We start from the raw sequence: 20763 nt of genomic DNA on the forward strand, positions 1-20763 counted from the left end.
CACCAAGATTGCGGGCTTGTGAGACGGGAAGGATGGTAGTGCCGTCAACAGTGATGGGAAAGTCAGGGAGAGGGCAGGGTTTGGGAGGGAAGACAAGGAGTTCAGTCTTGGACATGTTGAGTTTTAGGTGGCGGGCAGACATCCAGATGGAGATGTCCTGAAGGCAGGAGGAGATGCGAGCCTGGAGGGAGGGAGAGAGAGCAGGGGCGGAGATGTTGATTTGGGTGTCATCAGTGTAGAGATGATAGTTGAAGCCATGGGAGCGAATGAGGTCACCAAGGGAGTGAATATATGTGCAGAGCTCTGTACTGAACGCTTGGGAAGTACAAATTGACAACATATAGAGACGGTTCCTACCCAATAACAGGCACACAGTCTAGAAGGGGGAGACAGACAACCAAACAAAACATGTAGACAGGTGTCAATACTATCAGAATAAATAGAATTATAGCTATACATACATCATTAATGAAATAAATATAGTAAATATGTACAAATAAATAGTGTAATAAATATGTAGAAATATATACAAGTGCTGTGGGGAGGGGAATGGGGTAGGGTGGGGGGGGCGATGGGGAGGGGAGAAGGAGGAGGAGAGGAAAAAGGGAGGCTCAGGTTCTAATCCCGACTCCGCCACTTGTCTGCTGTGTGTGACTTGGGGCAAGTCACTTCACTTCTCTGGGCCTCATTTCCCTCATCTGTAAAATGGGGATTGAGACTGTGAGCTCCTCATGGGACAGGGACTGTGTCCGACCTGATCTGCTTGTATCCGCCCCAGTGCTTAGTACAGTGCCTGGCACACAGTTAAGCACTTAACAAATACCGTCATTATTACTGTCATTATTATTAGATAATTTGCCCTGGGAAATGTGCTGGCTACTTCAAGCTGGGCAAGGAGGAGGGGGGCTTTCGAAGCTTATAATAATATTGACAATAATAATAATCATAATAATGATATTACTAATAACGATGATGACAATAACACCTTGAAACCCTTGATTTTCTATAGCCTCATGCCTTTTGTGGGAACTCAGGCAAATCCCTTCACTTCTCTGTTTCTCAGTTCCTTGTTTGTAAAATGGGGGATTCGGTTCCCATTCTTCCTAATAATAATAATGGTATTTGTTGAGCACTTACTATGTGCCAAGCACTGTTCTAAGCACTGGAGTAGATACAAGTTAATCGGGTTGGACACAGTCCCTGTCCTACGTGGGGCTCACAGTCTCAATCCCCATTTTACAGATGAAGGAACTGAGGTACAGAGAAGTGAAGTGACTTGCCCAGGATCACACAGCAGACAAGTGGCAAAGCTGGGATTAGAACCCATGACCCTCTGACTCCCAGACTCTCTATCCACTAAGCTATTATTATGTCAGTTGGATGGGCAAGGTGTGGCTTCTCATTGTGAAAATTAAGCATAAAAACATTCACATGAAACCTCAAAATTAAATTCAACCTTTGTAGTGAAGTGGCCACCGTCAATCACTCACTCACTCTTTCACTCCCTCATTGATTCACTCACTCACTCACTCACTCACTCAATCAATCAACTAGCTCTTGTCCACCACACTCACAAGGGGCTGTGGAATCTTTATAGCCTGTGGAGTAGAATATCAGCTGCATCACCTTTCCAACCACAAGAAGTAGCATTCAGCCAGAACTACAATTTACACAGAAATAGGAAAATACAGAAAATATCACTTTTTTTTAATGCACTTCGGATAACATCCTGGGCTGCAAAGGACTGGTGATAGAATCTTGGCGACCAGCTGGGGGAACAGATGACTACTGAATTGGGCTTCTCAGGATTAAAGTTCTTTCTATGGTTAAAACAGCTGGATCATTGACTCTCTCGATTTTCCAACACCGACCCACTTAACTGGAAAAAAAAACAACCATACACATACACACACAGACAACGATAAACAACTATTAGCACAATTACTGAGAGCCAGCAGCAAAACAAACACATTTCAATCTCTTTGCATCGTGTACGTTAAAGGAAGCAATTTAACCCAAAAGATCTGCGGGAGAGGAAGGTGGCAGATAGATGATGAATCTTGACAGGGGAGAGAGAGGGTCAAATCCCATCCGCCAAGCCCACCTCTCCCCTCTGCCCCCTCATTCACCCAGGAGGAAAAAGCCCCTCTCCCCATCAGTCACCGAAGGGCTAGAATCAATCAATCAATCAATCGTATTTATTGAGCACTTACTGTGTGCAGAGCACTGTACTAAGCGCTTGGGAAGTACAAGTTGGCAACATATAGAGACAGTCCCTACCCAACAGTGGGCTCACAGTCTAGACCGTTTTGAGCAGGGGTTTAAATCCAACTCCCTCCTTCGTAGACTGTGAGCCCTGTTCTCCCCCTCTACACTATAAACTCGCTGTGGGCGGGGAATGTCTACCTACTCAGTATTACTTTGCTGTCCCAGGCGTTTAATACAGTGCTCTGCACACAGTAAGTGCTCAAAAAATGTGATTAATTGACTGATTGAGCCCCACATGGACAGAGTTGACTAACTTTGTTCTATTGTACTCTACCAGGCACTTAGTCCAGGGTTCTGCACACTGTAAGCACTCAATGAATACCATTGAATGGGTGATTAATTGGCCACACCACTGCTTGGTGTCACGTAATGCCGCATCCGGAGTCCTAAATCTCCCTAACCAACCATGTAGGTCAACTGAGACCGGGATCTGGACAGGCGGAAGAATTTTCAGACGCCCACCTAGACATCAACGTCCGGTGGGTGACTGGCCAAGGTTTTGGGGGTGGTTAGTTGGGCAGGGAGGTGGGCCCCGCTTACCAGCCACGCCGACGTGATTCTCCACGAATCGGACGTAGTTCTGAGCTTTGGCAGGAAGCTCTTCCCACTTCCGGGCCCCGGTAGTGTCCGCCTTCCAGCCGGGCATCGTTTCATATTCCACTTCCACTTTCTGCAGGATTTCTTGGTTTGCTGGGAGGGAGACCAACGTGAGGAGCGAGGAGTCAGACCCCACCACCCGCCCCAAGACCTTGGTCTCCTGATGGTGGCTTCCGGAGCCCTCTTTCATCACTGAATCATTATTATTATTATTATTAATAATAATCAATTGTATTTATTGAGCTCTTACTATGTGCAGAGCACTGTACTAAGCGCTTAATAATAACAGTCAATCAATCAACCAATTGTAGAGAAGCAGCATGGCTCAGTGGAAAGAGCCCAGGCTTTGGAGTCAGAGGTCATGGGTTCAAATCCCAGCTCCACCAACTGTCAGCTGTGTGACTTTGGGCAAGTCACTTAACTTCTCTGTGCCTCAGTTCCCTCATCTGTAAAATGGGGATTAAAACTGTGAGCCTCCCGGGGCACAACCTGATCACCTTGTCACCACCCCAGCGCTTAGAATAGTGCTTTGCACATAGTAAGCGCTTAATAAATGCCATCATTATTACTATTATTTACTGAGCACTTTCTTGTACAGAGCACCTCTTATCACCCAAGCATTCTTCAAGGACAGTGCTCTGCTCACAATAGGCACCCAGTACAGAACTCTACTTTCAGTAGGAAGTGCTCAGTAAATACCACTCCGCTCCTCTGCCGCTAATCTCCTCATCATGCCTCGTTCTCGCCTGTCCCGCAATCGACCCCCGGCCCACGTCCTCCCCCAGGCCTGGAATGCCCTCCCTCTGCCCATCCGCCAAGCTAGCTCTCTTCCTCCCTTCAAGGTCCTACTGAGAGTTCACCTCCTCCAGGAGGCCTTCCCAGATTGAGCCCCCTCCGTCCTCTCCCCCTCGTCCCCCTTTCCATCCCCCGTCTTACCTCCTTCCCTTCCCCACAGCACCTTTATATATGTATATATGTTTATACATATTTACTACTCTATTTATTTATTTTACTTGTACATATCTGTTCTATTTATTTTATTTTGTTAGTATGTTTGGTTTTGTTGTCTGTCTCCCCCTTTTAGACTGTGAGCCCACTGTTGGGTAGGGACTGTCTCTATATGTTGCCAAGTGCTTAGTACAGTGCTCTGCACACAGTAAGCGCTCAATAATACGATTGATTGATTGATTGATTGATTTCAGTCAGTCAATCATACCTATTAAGCACTACTGTGTGCAGAGCACTGTACTAAGTGCTTGGGAGAGTACAATATGACAGTATAACAGATACATTCCCTGGACATCTGAGCCTCTATCTCAGGCCCCTCTCTATCTTCCTCACAACCCACCTAAGCTGGGTACCCTCTTGGCTGGCTTCACAGCCCATGGACACCCACACCCTGGATTTAGAGAGGCAGCGAGGCACAGTGGAAGGAGCTGTGGACTAGAAGTTGGAGGGCCTAGGTTCTAAGAAAAGCTGCCCCTGCCCTGTATTAAGGGACTAAGAGTCAGGAGAACTGAGTTCTAATCCCTGCTCTGTCACTTGTCGGCTGTATGACCTTAGGCTAGTCACTTCACTTCTCTGAGCCTCAGTTACCACATCTGTAAAATGGAGACTAAGACTGTGAGCCTTATGTGGGGCAGGGACTGTATCCTACCGGCATTACCTAATGGGTGGAGCATGGGCTTTGGAGTCAGAAGGACCTGAGTTCTAATCCTTGCTCTGTCACCTGTCTGCTTCTAGACTGTGAGCCCATTGTTGGGTAGGGACCATCTCTATATGTTGGTGACTTGTACTTCCCAAGCGCTTAGTACAGTGCTCTGCACAAAGTAAGCACTCAATAAATACGATTGAAAGAATGAATGACTGAATGCAGAATGTCCTTGGGTAAGTCACAACTTCTCCGTGCCTCAGTAACCTCACCTGAAAAATGGGAATTAAAGCTGCGAGCCCCATTTAGGACAGGGACTGTGTCCAAACTGATTACCTAGAATGTACCCCAACACCTCGGAAGCGCTTAACAAATACCATTAAAAAAAAAAAAGAAAAGAAAAAGACTACCAAAGACTACCAAAAAGAGAAGCAGCATGGCTCAGTGGAAAGAGTCAGAGGTCATGGGTTCAAATCCCAGCTGTGCCAATTGTCAGCTGTGTGACTTTGGGCAACTCGCTTAACTTCTCTGTGCCTCAGTTACCTCATCTGTAAAATGGGGATTAAGACTTTGAGCCCCCCGTGGGACAACCTGATCGCCTTGTAACCTCCCCAGCGCTTAGAACAGTGCTTTGCACCTAGTAAGCGCTTAATAAATGCCATTATTATTATTATTATTATTATTACTACCAGGCCTTGCTTCTGGCAAGGGAGAAGCACCAAAGCCTTGTTGCTGGCTGCTACTTGAGTAAGTGGTCCCTCTGCCCCCGTTGCATGTCCCCCCCTTAAGGGGCTCAGACACACAAGGGTAACCAGCCTGACACGTCTATTCATTTTGGAGAGCCCCGAGGAGGATGGGCCAGCTGCCTCCCTCCCTGGGAGCCACCGGGACTTTAGCTCTCCCACCGGCAGGTCCAGACAGAGACAGAGAGGACACGCATGGCTACTGGAGTCGGGCAGAGCTTTCTGTCCCCAGGCAGGGCCGGCTCGTGGGTTGTCATATGACGAGGGGTGAGGGGAGCCTGCAGAGGACAACGGGGTCTTGGGGAGGGTGTAGATCTAACTGTATTGTACCTACCCTGGCACTTTGCACAGTGCTTGACACTTGGATCTGTGCGTTTTGGGCATTTGGTATTTTCCCCACCCTCAGCCCCACAGCACATAATAATAATAGTATTTGTTAAGCGCTTACTATGTGTTCTAATCACTGGGGTAGATACAAGCTAAACAGGTTGGACAGAGTCCTTGTCCCACTTGGGGCTCACAGTCTTAATCCCCATTTGATAGATGAGGTAAATAATAATAATGATGGTATTTGTTAAGCGCTTACTATGTGCCAAGCACTGTTCTAAGCACTGGGGTAGATACAAGGTCATCAGGTTGTCCCACGTGGGGCTCACAGTCTTCATCCCCATTTTACAGATGAGGGAACTGAGGAACAGGGAAGTTAAATCACACAGCTGACAAGCGGCGGAGCCGGGATTAGAACCCAGGTCCTTCTCACTTCCAGGCTCGGGCTCTACCCAATAGGCCATGCTGCTACTTATAGTCATGTCTGTCCTCCGCTGCCCAGACTGCAAGCTTCTTGTGGGCAGGAAATTTGTCTACCAACCCTGTTGTATTTTACTCTCCCAAGTGCTTAATTCAGCACCCAGTAAACATTCAAGTACCAATGATTGACTGATAGTAGGTTCTTCATGAATCCCACTATTAGTTTTGTTGTTATTATTATCAGTATTATGATTAATGGAGAGAGGGAGGGGAAAGACCCAAGCAGGGACAGGAAGGAGAAAGAGTCCTGGATCCCTGGTTTGGAAAAAAAACCGCACAAAACATGGGAAGCAGCATGGTCTGATGAAAAAAGTGCAGGACTGAGAATCAGGAGATCTGGATGCTAATCCCGGCTTTGGCCGTTGCCTGCTGTGGGGCCTTGTGCAACTCACTTAACTTCTCTGGGCCTCAGTTTCTTCATTTGTAAGATGGTAAGAATGGTCTCCGCCACTCCCAGCACGAGGGGAGAGAGGGGAGTGTTGTGAGGGCAAAGCACTCTAGGAAAATAGCAGCGTGGCTCTGTGGAAAGAGCACGGGCTTTGGAGTCAGAGGTCATGGGTTCAAATCCCTACCCCGCCACTTACTTTGGGCAAGTCACTTAACTTCTCTGGGCCTCAGTTCCCTCATCTGGAAAATGGGGGGACTGTGAGCCCCCTGTGGGACAACTTGATCACCTTGTAACCTCCCCAGCGCTTTGAGCAGTGCTCTGCATATAGTAAGCGCTTAATAAATGCTATCATTATCTTCTAGACTGTGAGCCCACTGTTGGGTAGGGACTGTCTCTATATGTTGCCAACTTGTACTTCCCAAGCACTTAGTACAGTGCTCTGCACACAGTAAGTGCTCAATAAATACGATTGATTGATTGAAAATAGAAGGAAGCACCCTCCAAATCTCGGCAATGGTGGTATTTGTTAAGCGGTTCCTATGTGTCAGGCACTGTACTAAGCTCTGGGGTGGATACAAGAAAATCGGATTGGACACAATCCCTGTCCCACACGGGGCTCGCAGTCTTCATCTCCATTTTACAGATGAGGTAACCGAGGGCCAGGAAAATGAAGCGACTTGCCCAAAGTCACACGACAGACAAGTGGCGGAGTCGAGATTAGAACTCGAGTCCTTTTGACTCACAGGACTGGACTCTATCCAAGAGGCGATGCTGCTTCACATGGCAAGCAGCTACCCATCTCCCCGCAGCGGCGGGCCTGGCGGTCATGGCCTCACCCCTCCATCTGCTGGCCCCCAAGCCCCAAGAGGCCGTTCACCCCTACCTGGGAAATAGGGAATCCTCCTCCCATTCAGCTTGTAAGAAACGCCGATTTTGATCTCATCCAAGGCATCCAGGATGTCCAACTTGGTCAGCGCCAGCCTGCGGGGCAACGGACATACAAACTGGCCATGATGCTGACTGCCGGGAAGGTGGAGCCGGAACCCGGGTCCAGACTGTGGCGGGTTCCCTCCCGCTGCCCCCGGCAGGGCCCCCCACGGGTCACAGTTTGCCCCAGAGGGAGAGGAGGGGCAGACCCCAACCCTCCGTGCTTCCAGGCTTTCAGGGACTTCTCCCCCAAACTGCAAATTCCTTCCTGGGGAATTTTCTACACAGACCAAGGAGAGATTCTTCAAGAGGAAACTTTGAAACTAGAACAAAGCCAGGGTTCCCTCCCGTCCCATCACTGGTCTGGCCTGGTTCCCAGTGAGCGTGGGTCACCAAGCCGGGGCAGAAGGGGTCCCACTCGACTATTATCGCATTTCCCCAAAGCCTCCCTGCCGACGACACCCGGAGCCAGCCCTTCCAGCCCTCCCCAAGGCACGGCTAGAGCAGCTGGGCCACCGCTTCAGCAGGAGGGACTTGGGTTAGGCTCGAGAAATACTTTTTTTGAGTGGGAGGAATATTAGAGGCCGGGATATTTCCTTCTCCGGGAGGGACAGAGGGACTCTCTTTTGTCTGAGATGATTTAGGGATGGTCGGCTGAGTGGCAGGGGACGATGACATGACATTCTGGAATTTTCTAGGCTCAGGAGTGACCAATCAATCGGTCTAAGTGGTGGCCTGAAATGCCCTCCCACTTCATATCTGACAATTACTCTCCCCACCATCAAAGCCTTACTGATGATGATGGAAGGCACATCTCCTCCAAGAGGTCTCCCCTGACTAAGCCCTCCTTTCCTCTTCTCTTATTCCTTTCTGTGTCACCCTTACAGTTGGATTTCCTCCCTTTTTTCACCCCTCCCACAGCCCCACCACATTTATGTGCATACCCATAATTTAAGTATTTATATTTATGTCTGTCTCCCCCTCTAGACTGTAAGCTCGTTGTGGGCAGGGAACGTGTCAACCAACTCTGTTGTACTTTACTCTCTCAAGTGTTCTGCACACAGTAAGCGTTCAATAAATACTACTGATCGATTGATGGATAGGGACCAATGCCAGCTCCAGGGACCACCCAGCCCTGGAACTCTCTGGCAGGGCTTGTCCACACTGCATCTCATCAGTGGAGGTGGCCACTGAGTCCTGAGCTAATAGCTTGAGAGGATTCATCCCCACACTGTGAGTGAGTCTGCCCTCGATGCAGAGCTGAGCCTCAGAAACTTCCAAGGAAAGGGGGCGGCCGATTCCTGGGGCCGTGACTTCCTCTCCAGAGGCCGCCTGCGCTGGACGGTGTGGTTGGAGGCTGAGGGGAGCTGAGGCTGAGGGACCCCAGCCCCGGGTCTTACGCGGTGAAGCCGTTGATCATGTGTGCGAATCTCAGGATGACGAGATCGAGCCAGCCGCAGCGCCGCTTCCGGCCGGTGGTCACTCCCCACTCGTGGCCCCGGTTCTGCAGCAGGTCCCCAATCTCCTGAGGGGCGAGAAGAGGATGATGGTGATATTTGTTAAGCGCTTACTATGTGCCAGGCACTGTGCTAAGTGCTGGGGCGGGTACAAGCAAATTGGTTGGACACAGTTTCTGTCCCACTTAGGGCTCAAGTTTCAATCCCCGTTTTACAGCTGAGGCAACTGAAGCAAGAGAAGTGATTTGCCCAGAGAAGAGACAGGTCACGGACGGCGGGCAACCGGGCCGGGGGCCGGGCTGCCCACCGGAGTAAGCGCCCCAAGCAAGCGAGGAGAAGCAGCGTGGCCTAGTGGATAGAGGCCTAGTGGCCCCTTCCTTCCTCTCCCCCTCGTCCCCCTCTCCATCCCCCCCATCTTACCTCCTTCCCTTCCCCACAGCACCTGTATATATGTATATATGTTTGTACATATTTATTACTCTATTTATTTATTTTACTTGTACATATCTATTCTATTTATTTTATTTTGTTAGTATGTTTGGTTTTGTTCTCTCCATCAGGTCCTGGGAGTCAGAATGACCTGGGATCTAATCCTAGCTCCGCCACTTGTCTGCTGGGTGACCTTGAACAAGTCACTTCACTTCTCTGTGCCTCAGTTCCCTCATCAGTAAAATGGGGATGATGAAGACCGTGAGCCCCATGTGGGACAGGGCCTGCATCCAACCCCATTTGCTTGTATCCACCCCAGTTCTTAGTATGTTGCCTGGCACATAGTAAGCGCTTAACAAATGCCATTATTGTCATAATGTCTCCCCCTCGTCCCCCTCTCTATCCCCCCCATCTTACCTCCTTCCCTTCCCCACAGCACCTGTATATATGTATATATGTTTGTACATATTTATTACTCTATTTATTTATTTATTTATTTATTTTACTTGTACATATCTATTCTATTTATTTTATTTTGTTAGTATGTTTGGTTTTGTTCTCTGTCTCCCCCTTTTAGACTGTGAGCCCACTGTTGGGTAGGGACTGTCTCTATATGTTGCCAATTTGTACTTCCCAAGCGCTTAGTACAGTGCTCTGCACATAGTAAGCACTCAATAAATACGATTGATGATGATGATGATGATAATTATTATTATTTTTGCCGGGGGCAGATGAGAGAATCTGAGAACAGGAAATCAACGCAGCCCACTGAGAAGACAGAGGCATCTAGGCTCAAGCCATTCGGTCATTTAAAGTTTATATTTGTGGCTGTCTGAATGTGCACATGTGGACTCACAGTAAGGTTATTTCAAAGTTCAGGACCACACCTAGATTCACACCTACTCACAACAAAAATTCAGATTTTCTTTTCATTTCTCTAGAGGAAATAGCATGCCCAGCGGTATCAGGGCTAGAGATCTTGGAGGTGTCGGGGCTATGGATCTTGGAGGTGCCAGGGCTAGGGATTTTGGAGGTGTCAGGGCGAAGTGTTGCAGATAATAATAATGATGGTATTTGTTAAGCGCTTACTATGTGCCAAGCACTGTTCTAAGTTCTGGGGTAGATACAAGCTGATCAGGTTGTCCCACGTGGGGCTCACAGACTTCATCCCCATTTTATAGATGAGGTAACTGAGGCACAGAGAAGTTAAGTTAGGAGAAGTTAGGAGGCCTTCCCAGACTGAGCCCCTTCCTTCCTCTCCCCCTCATCCCCCTCTACATCCCCCCATATTACCTCCTTCCCTTCCCCACCGCACCTGTATATATGTATATATGTTTGTACATATTTATTACTCTATTTATTTATTTATTTATTTATTTATTTTACCTGTACATATCTATTCTATTTATTTTATTTTGTTAGTATGTTTGGTTTTGTTCTCTGTCTTCCCCTTTTAGACTGTGAGCCCACTGTTGGGTAGGGACTGTCTCTATATGTTGCCAACTTGTACTTCCCAAGCGCTTAGTACAGTGCTCTGCACACAGTTAGCTCTCAATAAATACAATTGATTGATTGATTAGGTGACTTGCTCAAAGTCCCACAGCTGACAAGTGGTGGAGTCGGGATTTGAACCCATGACCTCTGACTCCAAAGCCCGGGCTCTTTCCACTTTTCACATCCAAGCCGTCACCAAAACCTGCCTGTCTCAGCTCCGCAACATTGTCAAGATCCACCTTTTCTTCTCCATCCATACCGCTACCCAGCACATTCAACCTCTCATCCTATCCCGTCTGGACTACTGCATCAGCCTTCTCTCTGATCTCCCATCCTCGTGTCTCTCCCCACTTCAATCCATACTTCATGCTGCTGCCCGGATTATCTTTGTCCAGAAACGCTCTGGGCATATTACTCCCCTCCTCAAAAATCTCCAGTGGCTACCAATCAATCTGCGCATCAGGCAGAAACTCCTCACCCTGGGCTTCAAGGCTGTCCATCACCTTGCCCCCTCCTACCTCATCTCCCTTCTCTCCTTCTACAGCCCAGCCCACACCCTCCGCTCCTCCGCTGCTAATCTCCTCACCGTACCTCGTTCTCGCCTGTCCCGCCCGTCGACCCCCGGCCCACGTCATCCCCCGGGCCTGGAATGCCCTCCCTCTGCCCATCCGCCAAGCTAGCTCTCTTCCTCCCTTCAAGGCCCTACTGAGAGCTCACCTCCTCCAGGAGGCCTTCCCAGACTGAGCCCCTTCCTTCCTCTCCCCCTCGTCCCCCTCTCCATCCCCCCGACCTTACCTCCTTCCCTTCCTCACAGCACCTGTATATATGTATATATGCTTGTACATATTTATTACTCTATTTATTTATTTATTTTACCTGTACATATCTATTCTATTTATTTTATTTTGTTAGTACGTTTGGTTTTGTTCTCTGTCTTCCCCTTTTAGACTGTGAGCGCACTGTTGGGTAGGGACTGTCTCTATATGTTGCCAACTTGTACTTCCCAAGCGTTTAGTACAGTGCTCTGCACACAGTAAGCACTCAATAAATACAATTGATTGATTGATTGATTGATTGATTGATTAAGTGACTTGCTCAAAGTCCCCTGACCTCTGATTCCAAAGCCCGGGCTCTTTCCACTAAGCCACGCTGCTTCTCTGGGCACAAAGGAAGCACCAGTGGCTGCCCATTAAGAATTTGCTCAGCCAAGCCGGGTCCCCAGACTGAGCGTCAAATGAGGCTTGGGCAGAAGTGGGGACCAAAACCCAGAATGACAGCACGACCCACAGCCTGTAACGGACATCAAGACTTTGTCCATCCTTTTGAGGACGAAGCCAATCACTGGAGGAGATCGACCCCAACCCCCACTACTGCGGACCTGTGGTCTGGGTCTGACCTAGGTTCTTCAGGGATGGAGCAGACTAGGGGCGGTGGGCTGGGCCTGGAGGCGGATTTTGATGACGGCTTCATCAGCAATCAGCTTTTCAGCTTTTGACTTTTGGAAAATTTGTGGATGAACCCTGATTCATTCATTCATTCATTCAATCGTATTTATTGAGCGCTTACTGTGTGCAGAGCACTGTGCTTGGGAGCTTGGGAAGTGCAAGTTCCCAGGTTAGAGAAACAGCTCAACAGCTTTGGAGTGAGAGGTCATGGGTTCAAATTCCGGCTCCGCCGCTTGTCAGCTGTGTGACTTTGGGCAAGTCACTTAACTTCTCTGGGCCTCAGTTACCTCATCTGTGAAATGGGGATTAAGACTGTGAGCCCCCCGTGGGACAACCTGATCACCTTGTAACCTTCCCAGTGCTTAGAAAAGTGCTTTGCACATAGTAAGCGCTTAATAAATACCATCATTATTATTATTATTATTATTATTACAAGTTGGCAACGTGTAGAGATGGTCCTTACCCAACAGTGGGCTCACAGTCTAGAAGATGGTGAGAAGCAGTGTCTTCTAGTGGAAAAAGTACTGGCCTGGGAATCAGAGGAGCCGGGTACTAATCCTGACTCTTCCACTTGCCTGCCGAGTAACCTTGGACAAGTTGCTTAACTTCTCTGTGCCTCAGTTTCCTCATCTGTAAAATGGGAATTCAACTCTGTTTCAACCACCTACTTTGGGCTGGGAACCCCTTGTGGAACTGTGTCTAAACTGAGGATCTTATATAATAATAATAATGATGACATTTATTAAGCGCTTACTATGTGCACAGCACTGTTCTAAGTGCTGGGGGGGCTACAAGGTGATCGGGTTGTCCCACGTGGGGCTCACAGTCTTCATCCCCATTTTACAGATGAGGTAACTGAGGCACAGAGAAGTGAAGTGACTTGCCCAGAGTCACACAGCTGGCAATTGGCAGAGCTGGGATTTTAACCCATGACCTCTGACTCCAAAGCCCATGCTCTTTCCACTGAGCCATGCTGCTTCTGTCTATCCCAGCTCTTAGTTTAGCGCTTGACACATCATCATCATCATCATCATCATTATCATCATCATTCATTTATTCATTTAATCATATTTATTGAGCTATAACTGTGTGCAGAGCACTGTACTAAGTGCTTATCATGTCTATTATGTGCTTATTGTGCTCTTTAAGCAGTTAGTACAGTGCTCTGCACACAGTAAGCGCACAATAAATATGAATGAATGATGAATGAATGAATGAATGAATGAATGAACTAGTCCACACTGCTCCTCCATAAGCACACCTTTCCCTTTCCTCATGGAGATTTTGTGAGGACAAGAAAGGACTCTGGGAAAATTAAGTGCTTTACAGGTTCAAGGAATTACACTTAGACCTACGGTAGTTCTTGCTTTCACTACGTGTTTTGTTAGGGAATACTGTTAGAGAATTGTTAGGGATTTGGAGAACATTCATTTAGGGAAGTAGTATGGCCTAGTAGAAAGACCACGGGCCTGAGTTCTAATTCCAGCTCTGCCACAGGTCTGCTGGACAAACCACTTCACTTCTCTGGGCCTCAGTTCCCTCATTTGCAAAATGGGGGTTCTATCCCTCTTCTCCCTCCTATTTAGACTGTGAGCCCCATGTGGGACCTGATTAGCCTGTATCTACCCCGGCGCTTAGTACAGTGCTTGGTATATAGTAAGCACTTAACAAGTACCATAATTATTAATACCATGATTATTCATCCAATATTGCTGGATTTGTTTTGTTGTCTGTCTCCCCCTTCTAGACTGTGAGCCCTCTGTTGGGTAGGGACCATCTCTATATGTTGCCAACTTGTACTTCCCAAGTGCTTAGTACAGTGCTCTGCACACAGTAAGCGCTCAATAAATATGATTGAATGAATGAATTGCTGGTTTGGATATGAGGCACTGTGGTGTAGGACACTGTTATGGTGCTTATTAAGCACTTATTATGTGCCAAGCACTGTTCTAAGCACTGGGGTATATACAAGTTAATCAGGTTGGACATAGTCCCTGACCTCCCTGGGGCTCACACTCTTAATTCCCATTATACAGATGAAGTAATTGAGGCCCTGAGAAGTTAAGTGACTTGCCCAAGGTTACACAGCAGATATGTGGAGCTGCGATTAGAACCCAGGTCCTTCTGACTCTCTATTGAGATGGACAATACGTGCTTTCCTTAACATGGGGCTTTGCGAGAATGCTTATAGAAGAACCTGGTCTTGTACAATAATTGAAGTATTTGTTAAGCTCCCTACTACATGCCAGACACTGTACTAAGTGCTGGAGTAGCTACAAGGTAATCAGGTTGGCTTCTAGACTGTGAGCCCACTGTTGGGTAGGGACTGTCTCTATATGTTGCCAACTTGTACTTCCCAAGCGCTTAGTCCAGTGCTCTGCACACAGTAAGTGCTCAATAAATATGATTGATTGATTGATTGATTGAGTCCCAGGCCCGTGCTTTTTCCATTAGGACAAGCTGCATTTACCTTTAATTCTATTTGTTCTGACGACTTGACACCTGTCCATATGTTTCATTTTGTTGTCTGTCTCCCCATTCTAGACTGTGAGCCTGTTGTTGGGTAGGGACTGTCTCTATATGTTGCCGACCTGTACTTCCCAAGTGCTTAGTCCAGTGCTCTGCACACAGTAAGTGCTCAATAAATACGATTGAATGAATGAGTGAATGACACAGTCCCTGTCCCACATAGGGCTCACAGTCTTAATCACCACTTTATAGACAAAGTAGATACAAATTCATCAGGTTGGACATAGTCCCTGACCTCCATGGGGCTCACACTCTTAATCCCCATTTTGCAGATGAGGTAACTGAGGCCCTGAGAAGTGAAGTGACTTGCCCAAGGTCACACGGCAGACAAGTGGCGGAGCTGGGATTAGAACCCAGGTTCTTCTGACTCGGAGGCCTGTATTCTATCCACTAGGCCACGCTGCTTCCCCCTATTATTATTATTAGTAGCAGAAATTCTAGGGGTAGAAGTTGTAAATAGTATTATTATTAGCATTGCTCTTCTTATTGCCAAGCTTTGTTGTCAGTGGAAATAAGGACAAAAGGCATTTCTCCCCCACTCCTCCCCCCACCTTCATAGCCCAAGGCGGGGCCGGGATGGACGGACGGACGCACGCTCGGTTGGACGTACGTTTATCTGCTCAGTGGGAAAGGCGCCGATCCCCACGCGGGTGGTATAGGCCTTAACCACGCCGAACACGTCGCCCACGTTCTGCGGCGGAATCCCGAGGCCCGTGCACACACCCCCCACGGTGCAGTTAGAGGACGTCACGAAGGGGTACGTGCCTGTAAGAAACAAACGGCGGGGAAACGTTTCCACCAACTCTGCTCTAGTAGTAAGCACTCAATAAATAAAAATAATAATAATGATGACCTTTATTAAGCGCTATGTGCCAAGAACCGTTCTAAGCACTGGGGAGGTTACAAGGTGATCAGGTTGTCCCACGGGGGGCTCCCTCTCTTCACCCCCATCTTACAGATGAGGTAACTGAGGCCCAGAGAAGTGAAGTGACTTGCCCAAAGTCACAAGCTGACAATTGGCAGAGCCGGGACTTGAACCCATGACCTCTGACTCCAAAGCCCATGCTCTTTCCACTGAGCCACGCTGCTTCCCATTGATAATACCACTGATAGATTGAACATGTCTACTACCTTTTATATTGTACTCTCCCAGTGCTTAGTACCGTGCTCTGCACACGGTAAGCACTCAAACCTCTTAGTACAGTGCTCAAGCGCTTAGTACAGTGCTCTGCACACAGTAAGTGCTCAATAAATATGATTGATTGATTGACTGATTGATTGTTTGACTGATGGATTGCTTGAACGACTGATTGATTGGTGGATACGAAAGATCACGCCTGTGACCCGCGGGGGTCTGGATTCTCCAACGACCTCAAATTGGGGCAGAGATGGGTGTGGGTGTGAGAGAGTGGGGGTGGGCGTTGCTTGGAAGAAATATATGTGGATCCATTGGGAGGCAGCGGGGCTGACCACAGGGAAAACCAGGGCCCAGCTCTGCCACCTGGCAAGTCATCTGACCTCTCTGGGCCTCAGTGTCCACATCTGCAGGATGGGGAGAATCACCCTGGCAGATCCCATCCCAACAGGACTGGTCAAACACCCTCCACCCTCCCTTCCTTTTCAGCCCTGGAGTGGATCTCACTAGTCTCCTACTCCTCAGACACCCTCGGGCCTGTCCCCCCACACCCCCAATCTCCCCACAGATGCAGTGTGTCCCCCACAGCAGGGACCTCACCAAAGTCAATGTCGAGGAGAGCCGCGTTGGCGCCTTCCACGAGAATCTTCTTGGGAGAGCCGTGCAGGGCATCGTACATGAAATATACCCCGTCGCGGACCATGGGCCGAATCCTCTCTGCATACCCCTGCAGGTTTCAGGAGAAATAGAAGGATTAAGACTGTGGAAAGAATTAGAGTTTTTCTTTGCTCTTCAACCTAGCATACTCCCCCGACCCCAAACCCCCCGCCCCCGTCGAAAATCAAAACGTTTTTATTCCAAATTTCAAATCTCGAAAACTTGGCAACTGGTCTCCATAGAAACATCAGGACACAGAAACTTCATCCCCAGTAGGTATAGAGAAGCAATGTAGCCTAGTGGTTGGAGCCTGGGTTTGAGACTCACAGGACCTGGGTTCAAATCCCGCTCTGCCATTTGTCTGCTGTGTGTGCCCTTAGGCAACTGACTTCACTTCTCTGTGCCTAGGTTCCCTCATCTGCACAATGGGGATTCGTTACCTGTTCAATCAGTCATTAAATTTTATTTATTGAGCACTTACTGTGTGCAGAGTACTGTACTAAGTGTTTATTCTCCCTCCTACTTAGGCTGGGAACTCTATGTGGGACCTAATTATCTTGATTCTACCCCAGCGCTTAGTACAGTGCCTGTCACACAGTAAGCACTTAACAAATGCAATTATTATTATTATTTACCTCAGCACTTAGCACATGCTTGGCCCGTAGCAAGAGCACTTAGAAGAGTTCTTTGCAAATAGGAAGCACTTAACAAATGCCATTATTATTATTATCATTATTATTATTAACGAATACACAGTTACAAAGAGCACCTCCCATGGTCAGAGATCTGCCCTGGCATACAGGAGGAAGGCTAAGAGGTAATCCCTGTCCTCAAGGGATTTCCATTCAGTCAATTGTATTTATTGAGCACTTATTGTGTGTATAGCACTGTACTAAGCACATGGGAAAATACAATATAACAATATAACACACATTCCCTGCTCACAATGAGCTTACAGCCTAGAGGGGGTGACAGACATTATTGTAAATGAACTCCAGAAATAATAATTATAGTATTTGTTTAGCATTTACTATGTGTCAAGCACTGTTCCAAGCACTGGGGTAGACACAAGGCAATCAGGTTGGACACAGTCCCTGTCCCACAGTAAGGCTCACGCTGTAAATCCCCATTTTACAGATGAGGCAACTGAGGCACAGAGAAGTTAAGTGACTTGAAATATTAGGACCTGAGCCACGTTATTTTATAGAATTCATTCAATCGTATTTATTGAGAGCTTACTGTGTGCAGAGCACTGTACTAAGTGCTTGGGAAGTACAGGTCGGCAACAGATAGAGACGACCCCTACCCAACAACGGGCTCACAGTCTAATCTGGCTTCTTCAGTATGTATCCAACCCTGGAACTGCCGTCTAATGATCATCGCGAAATCTGCCCACGACAAGCTCCGTGGTAAGGATGGGTCAGGCCACGGTGAGTGCGCTGGACAGGCTGGGCCTGGGCTGAACCATTTGCTGTGGGGGACGTGGGATGGACTACCTGCTGGGGGGGTCTGGGCTGGACCACTTGGGTCAGACCTCCTCAGGACTGGGTTTCTTCACAGAGGTAGTAGGGTCTCGGGTCATGGTGCCCGCCCTCCCGTCTCCCACCATTCCTCCCCTGTTTCGGGCATCATGCCAGCAAGCCCAGGGGTCAAGCAGCAGCACTGTCACCCTCGTGCAGAAGTGACCCAGTGTGTGCTAGGATCCTGAGTCGCAGCAGCCCAGTGGGATGATACCAGATACACTGTCCAGCCCAGTGCCTCAGACATGAGACAGAACTGTGCCAGGTGATGGGAACTAGCCTTGCATGGCTTGGGCCTCTTCCCTAAGGGGACCAGCAGAGTCAGTACCATCTGTACATCCCCCCCCAACCCCCGAGGCCTGTCCCTTCGCCCCACTGTCCGTCCAAGAAGCCCATGTCAGTCTGCGGAGTTTCAGGATAGTGGCATTAGGGAGAAGGCAGAGGGAGGGATGGGAGTCCTTGTCAGGTCAACAAGGCGCACCCTGGACCAGAGAGGAAGCCACCCAATAGTACACAATCCAACAGAAAACCCTGTCTGCCTGGCCTCCGCCTAACGCCCCAAGCTTTCCTATGCTCCTAGTGGAGTCGTAGTCTTAGACTGAATGGACCACGGGGCTGACCAGTGCAGGGGACGGTGTGGAGGATGGGGAGGGTCATGGCACAGGGGCCTGATATCCCGTCTTCTCAACATCCTCATTGTACAAGTCTTTACCTTGAGTTTTTTGAGTTGTGCTTCTATGTCCACTTCGAGCGTGGGAAACATCGACTGGTACTGGTGGGCCAGATTCTTGAACCTTCAAAGCATTACCACCATATTATATATTGTCATATTGTATTCTCACAAGCACTTACATCAGCGTGCTGCCTGTAGTAAGTGCTCAATAAAAACCACTGATTGACTGATTACCAACCAAGAGAGCTCCTGGATGGAATGAAATCTTTCCCCCAGGTCGAATAAACCCCGACGTCCTGAGAATTCCCCAAATGATTTTCCCAAGGCCCAGTGCACTGGAAAAGACTAAATAACCCCATGGGAAGTCCTCCTCAATCAATCAGTCAATCAGTCCATAGGATTTGTCGAGTGCCTTACTGTGTACAGAGCATTGGGCTGAACTCTTGGGAGAAGACAATAGAGTCAGTAGACATATCCCTGCCTTGATTATTGTATTAGCCTCCTTGCTGACCTCCCTGCCTCCTATCTCTCCCCACTCCAGTCCATACATCACTCTGCTCCCCGGATCATTTTTCTACAAAAACATTCAGTCTGTGTTTCCCCGCTCCTTAAGAACCTCCTGTCCTACCCACCTCCACATCAAACGTAAAATCCTCGCTATTGGCTTTAAAGCATTCAATCACCTTGTCCCCTCCTACCTCACGTCTCTACTCTCTTACCACAATCCAGCCCACACAGTTCATTTCTCTAATGCCAACCAACTCACTGTACATCTATCACACCGCCAACCTCTCACCCATGTCCTGCCTCTGACCTGGAACACCTTCCCTCTTCATATCTTTCAAACAATTACTCTTCCCCTCTTTAAAGCCTTACTGAAGGCACATCTCCTCCACGAAGCTTTCCCTGACAAAGCCCCCATTTCCTTTTTTTCCACTCCTTTCCACCTCGCCCTGACTTGCTGCCTTTATTCATCCCTCCTCCAAGCCGCACAGCACTTTTGTACGTATCAGTAATTTATTTATTTATATTAATGTCTGTCTTCCCCTCTAGACTGCAAGCTCATTGTGGATGGGGAAATGTCTGTTATTTTGTTATATTGTACTCTCTCAAGTCCTTAGTCCAGTGCTCTGCGCACAGTAAGCGCTCAATAAATACAATTGATTGTTTGACTGATTGATCCCTGCCCTAAAGGAATGTACAATCCAGCGAGGGGGACGGATGCTAAACTAAATCAGAGGTAGGAGAAGTAACTGAATTTAATGCTATGTACAGAAGTCCTCCTCCCACTCCTGGTCCTTCACCACTTGCAGGCTCTCCCCCAATGCCCACCCAAAACCAGGGCTTTGTCCTTCCCCGGGGACCCGAAAGCCTGACTCAGCCCAGCTCGGTGCCCCTGCCCAGCCCAGCACCGTACCTAGTTGAAAACTCATCAAAGTCCGACAGGAGGTCACAGATTCGGAGCCCCGTGCGGGCAGCTTTGGAAGAGTACGTTGGTCCGATGCCCTTCTTTGTGGTGCCAATGCTGAACAGAAGAAAAGGTTTTAGTCAGACTCCGGGGCCAGGCCTCTGCTCTCTGGCACCGCCAAACCCCATCTTCTCCCGCCCACTTCTGGTCTGGGTGAGGGAAAGAGGGTCAGTTATCAGCTGCCAGACTGAGAGGCCCAGCAGGGGAGACCTGCCTCATGGTTATTTACTGCCACTGACTGCTGCTGTTTAACCTGTTTAACTTGTATCAGCCCTAGAACTTAGAACAGTGCTTGACACATAGTAAGTGCTTAACAGGTACCATAATTATTAATTAGTATTATTATCTCAATCTGTCTCTCTTTCTCACTGCCTGTAACTCACTCTGTCTCCCTCTCCAACTCTCTGTCTCTCTGTCTCTCTCTCTGCCTTTCTGTCTCTATTATCTTAATCTGTTTCATGGTCTCTCTATAACTCTCTCACTCTCTGTCTCTCTCCCACTCTCTCCCCCTCTCTCCCTTTCTCAGTCGGGTCTCAATTATCCATCCTGTGGATTATCCTGGTGCTTGGACTCCC

At 48.3% G+C, this 20763-nt stretch overlaps 1 protein-coding gene across 1 annotated transcript in view; it reads right to left on the reverse strand.

Annotated features, from left to right (window-relative positions):
• Positions 1-1691: 1691 nt before the first annotated feature.
• Positions 1692-20763, reverse strand: part of ADSS1 (adenylosuccinate synthase 1) — a 37584-nt gene continuing 18512 nt past the window's right edge. The window contains exons 6-13 of the mRNA XM_038746630.1: positions 20138-20245; positions 18760-18841; positions 16471-16597; positions 15346-15500; positions 8782-8906; positions 7338-7435; positions 2809-2958; positions 1692-1879 (exon numbers count right to left, since the gene is read on the reverse strand). Coding sequence (XP_038602558.1) covers positions 1827-1879; positions 2809-2958; positions 7338-7435; positions 8782-8906; positions 15346-15500; positions 16471-16597; positions 18760-18841; positions 20138-20245 — 898 coding nt within the window. The 3' untranslated portion in view covers positions 1692-1826. The remainder of the gene's footprint in view (positions 1880-2808; positions 2959-7337; positions 7436-8781; positions 8907-15345; positions 15501-16470; positions 16598-18759; positions 18842-20137; positions 20246-20763) is intronic.

Source organism: Tachyglossus aculeatus, chromosome 1, assembly GCF_015852505.1.
Source record: "Tachyglossus aculeatus isolate mTacAcu1 chromosome 1, mTacAcu1.pri, whole genome shotgun sequence".
Lineage (NCBI taxonomy): Eukaryota > Metazoa > Chordata > Mammalia > Monotremata > Tachyglossidae > Tachyglossus > Tachyglossus aculeatus.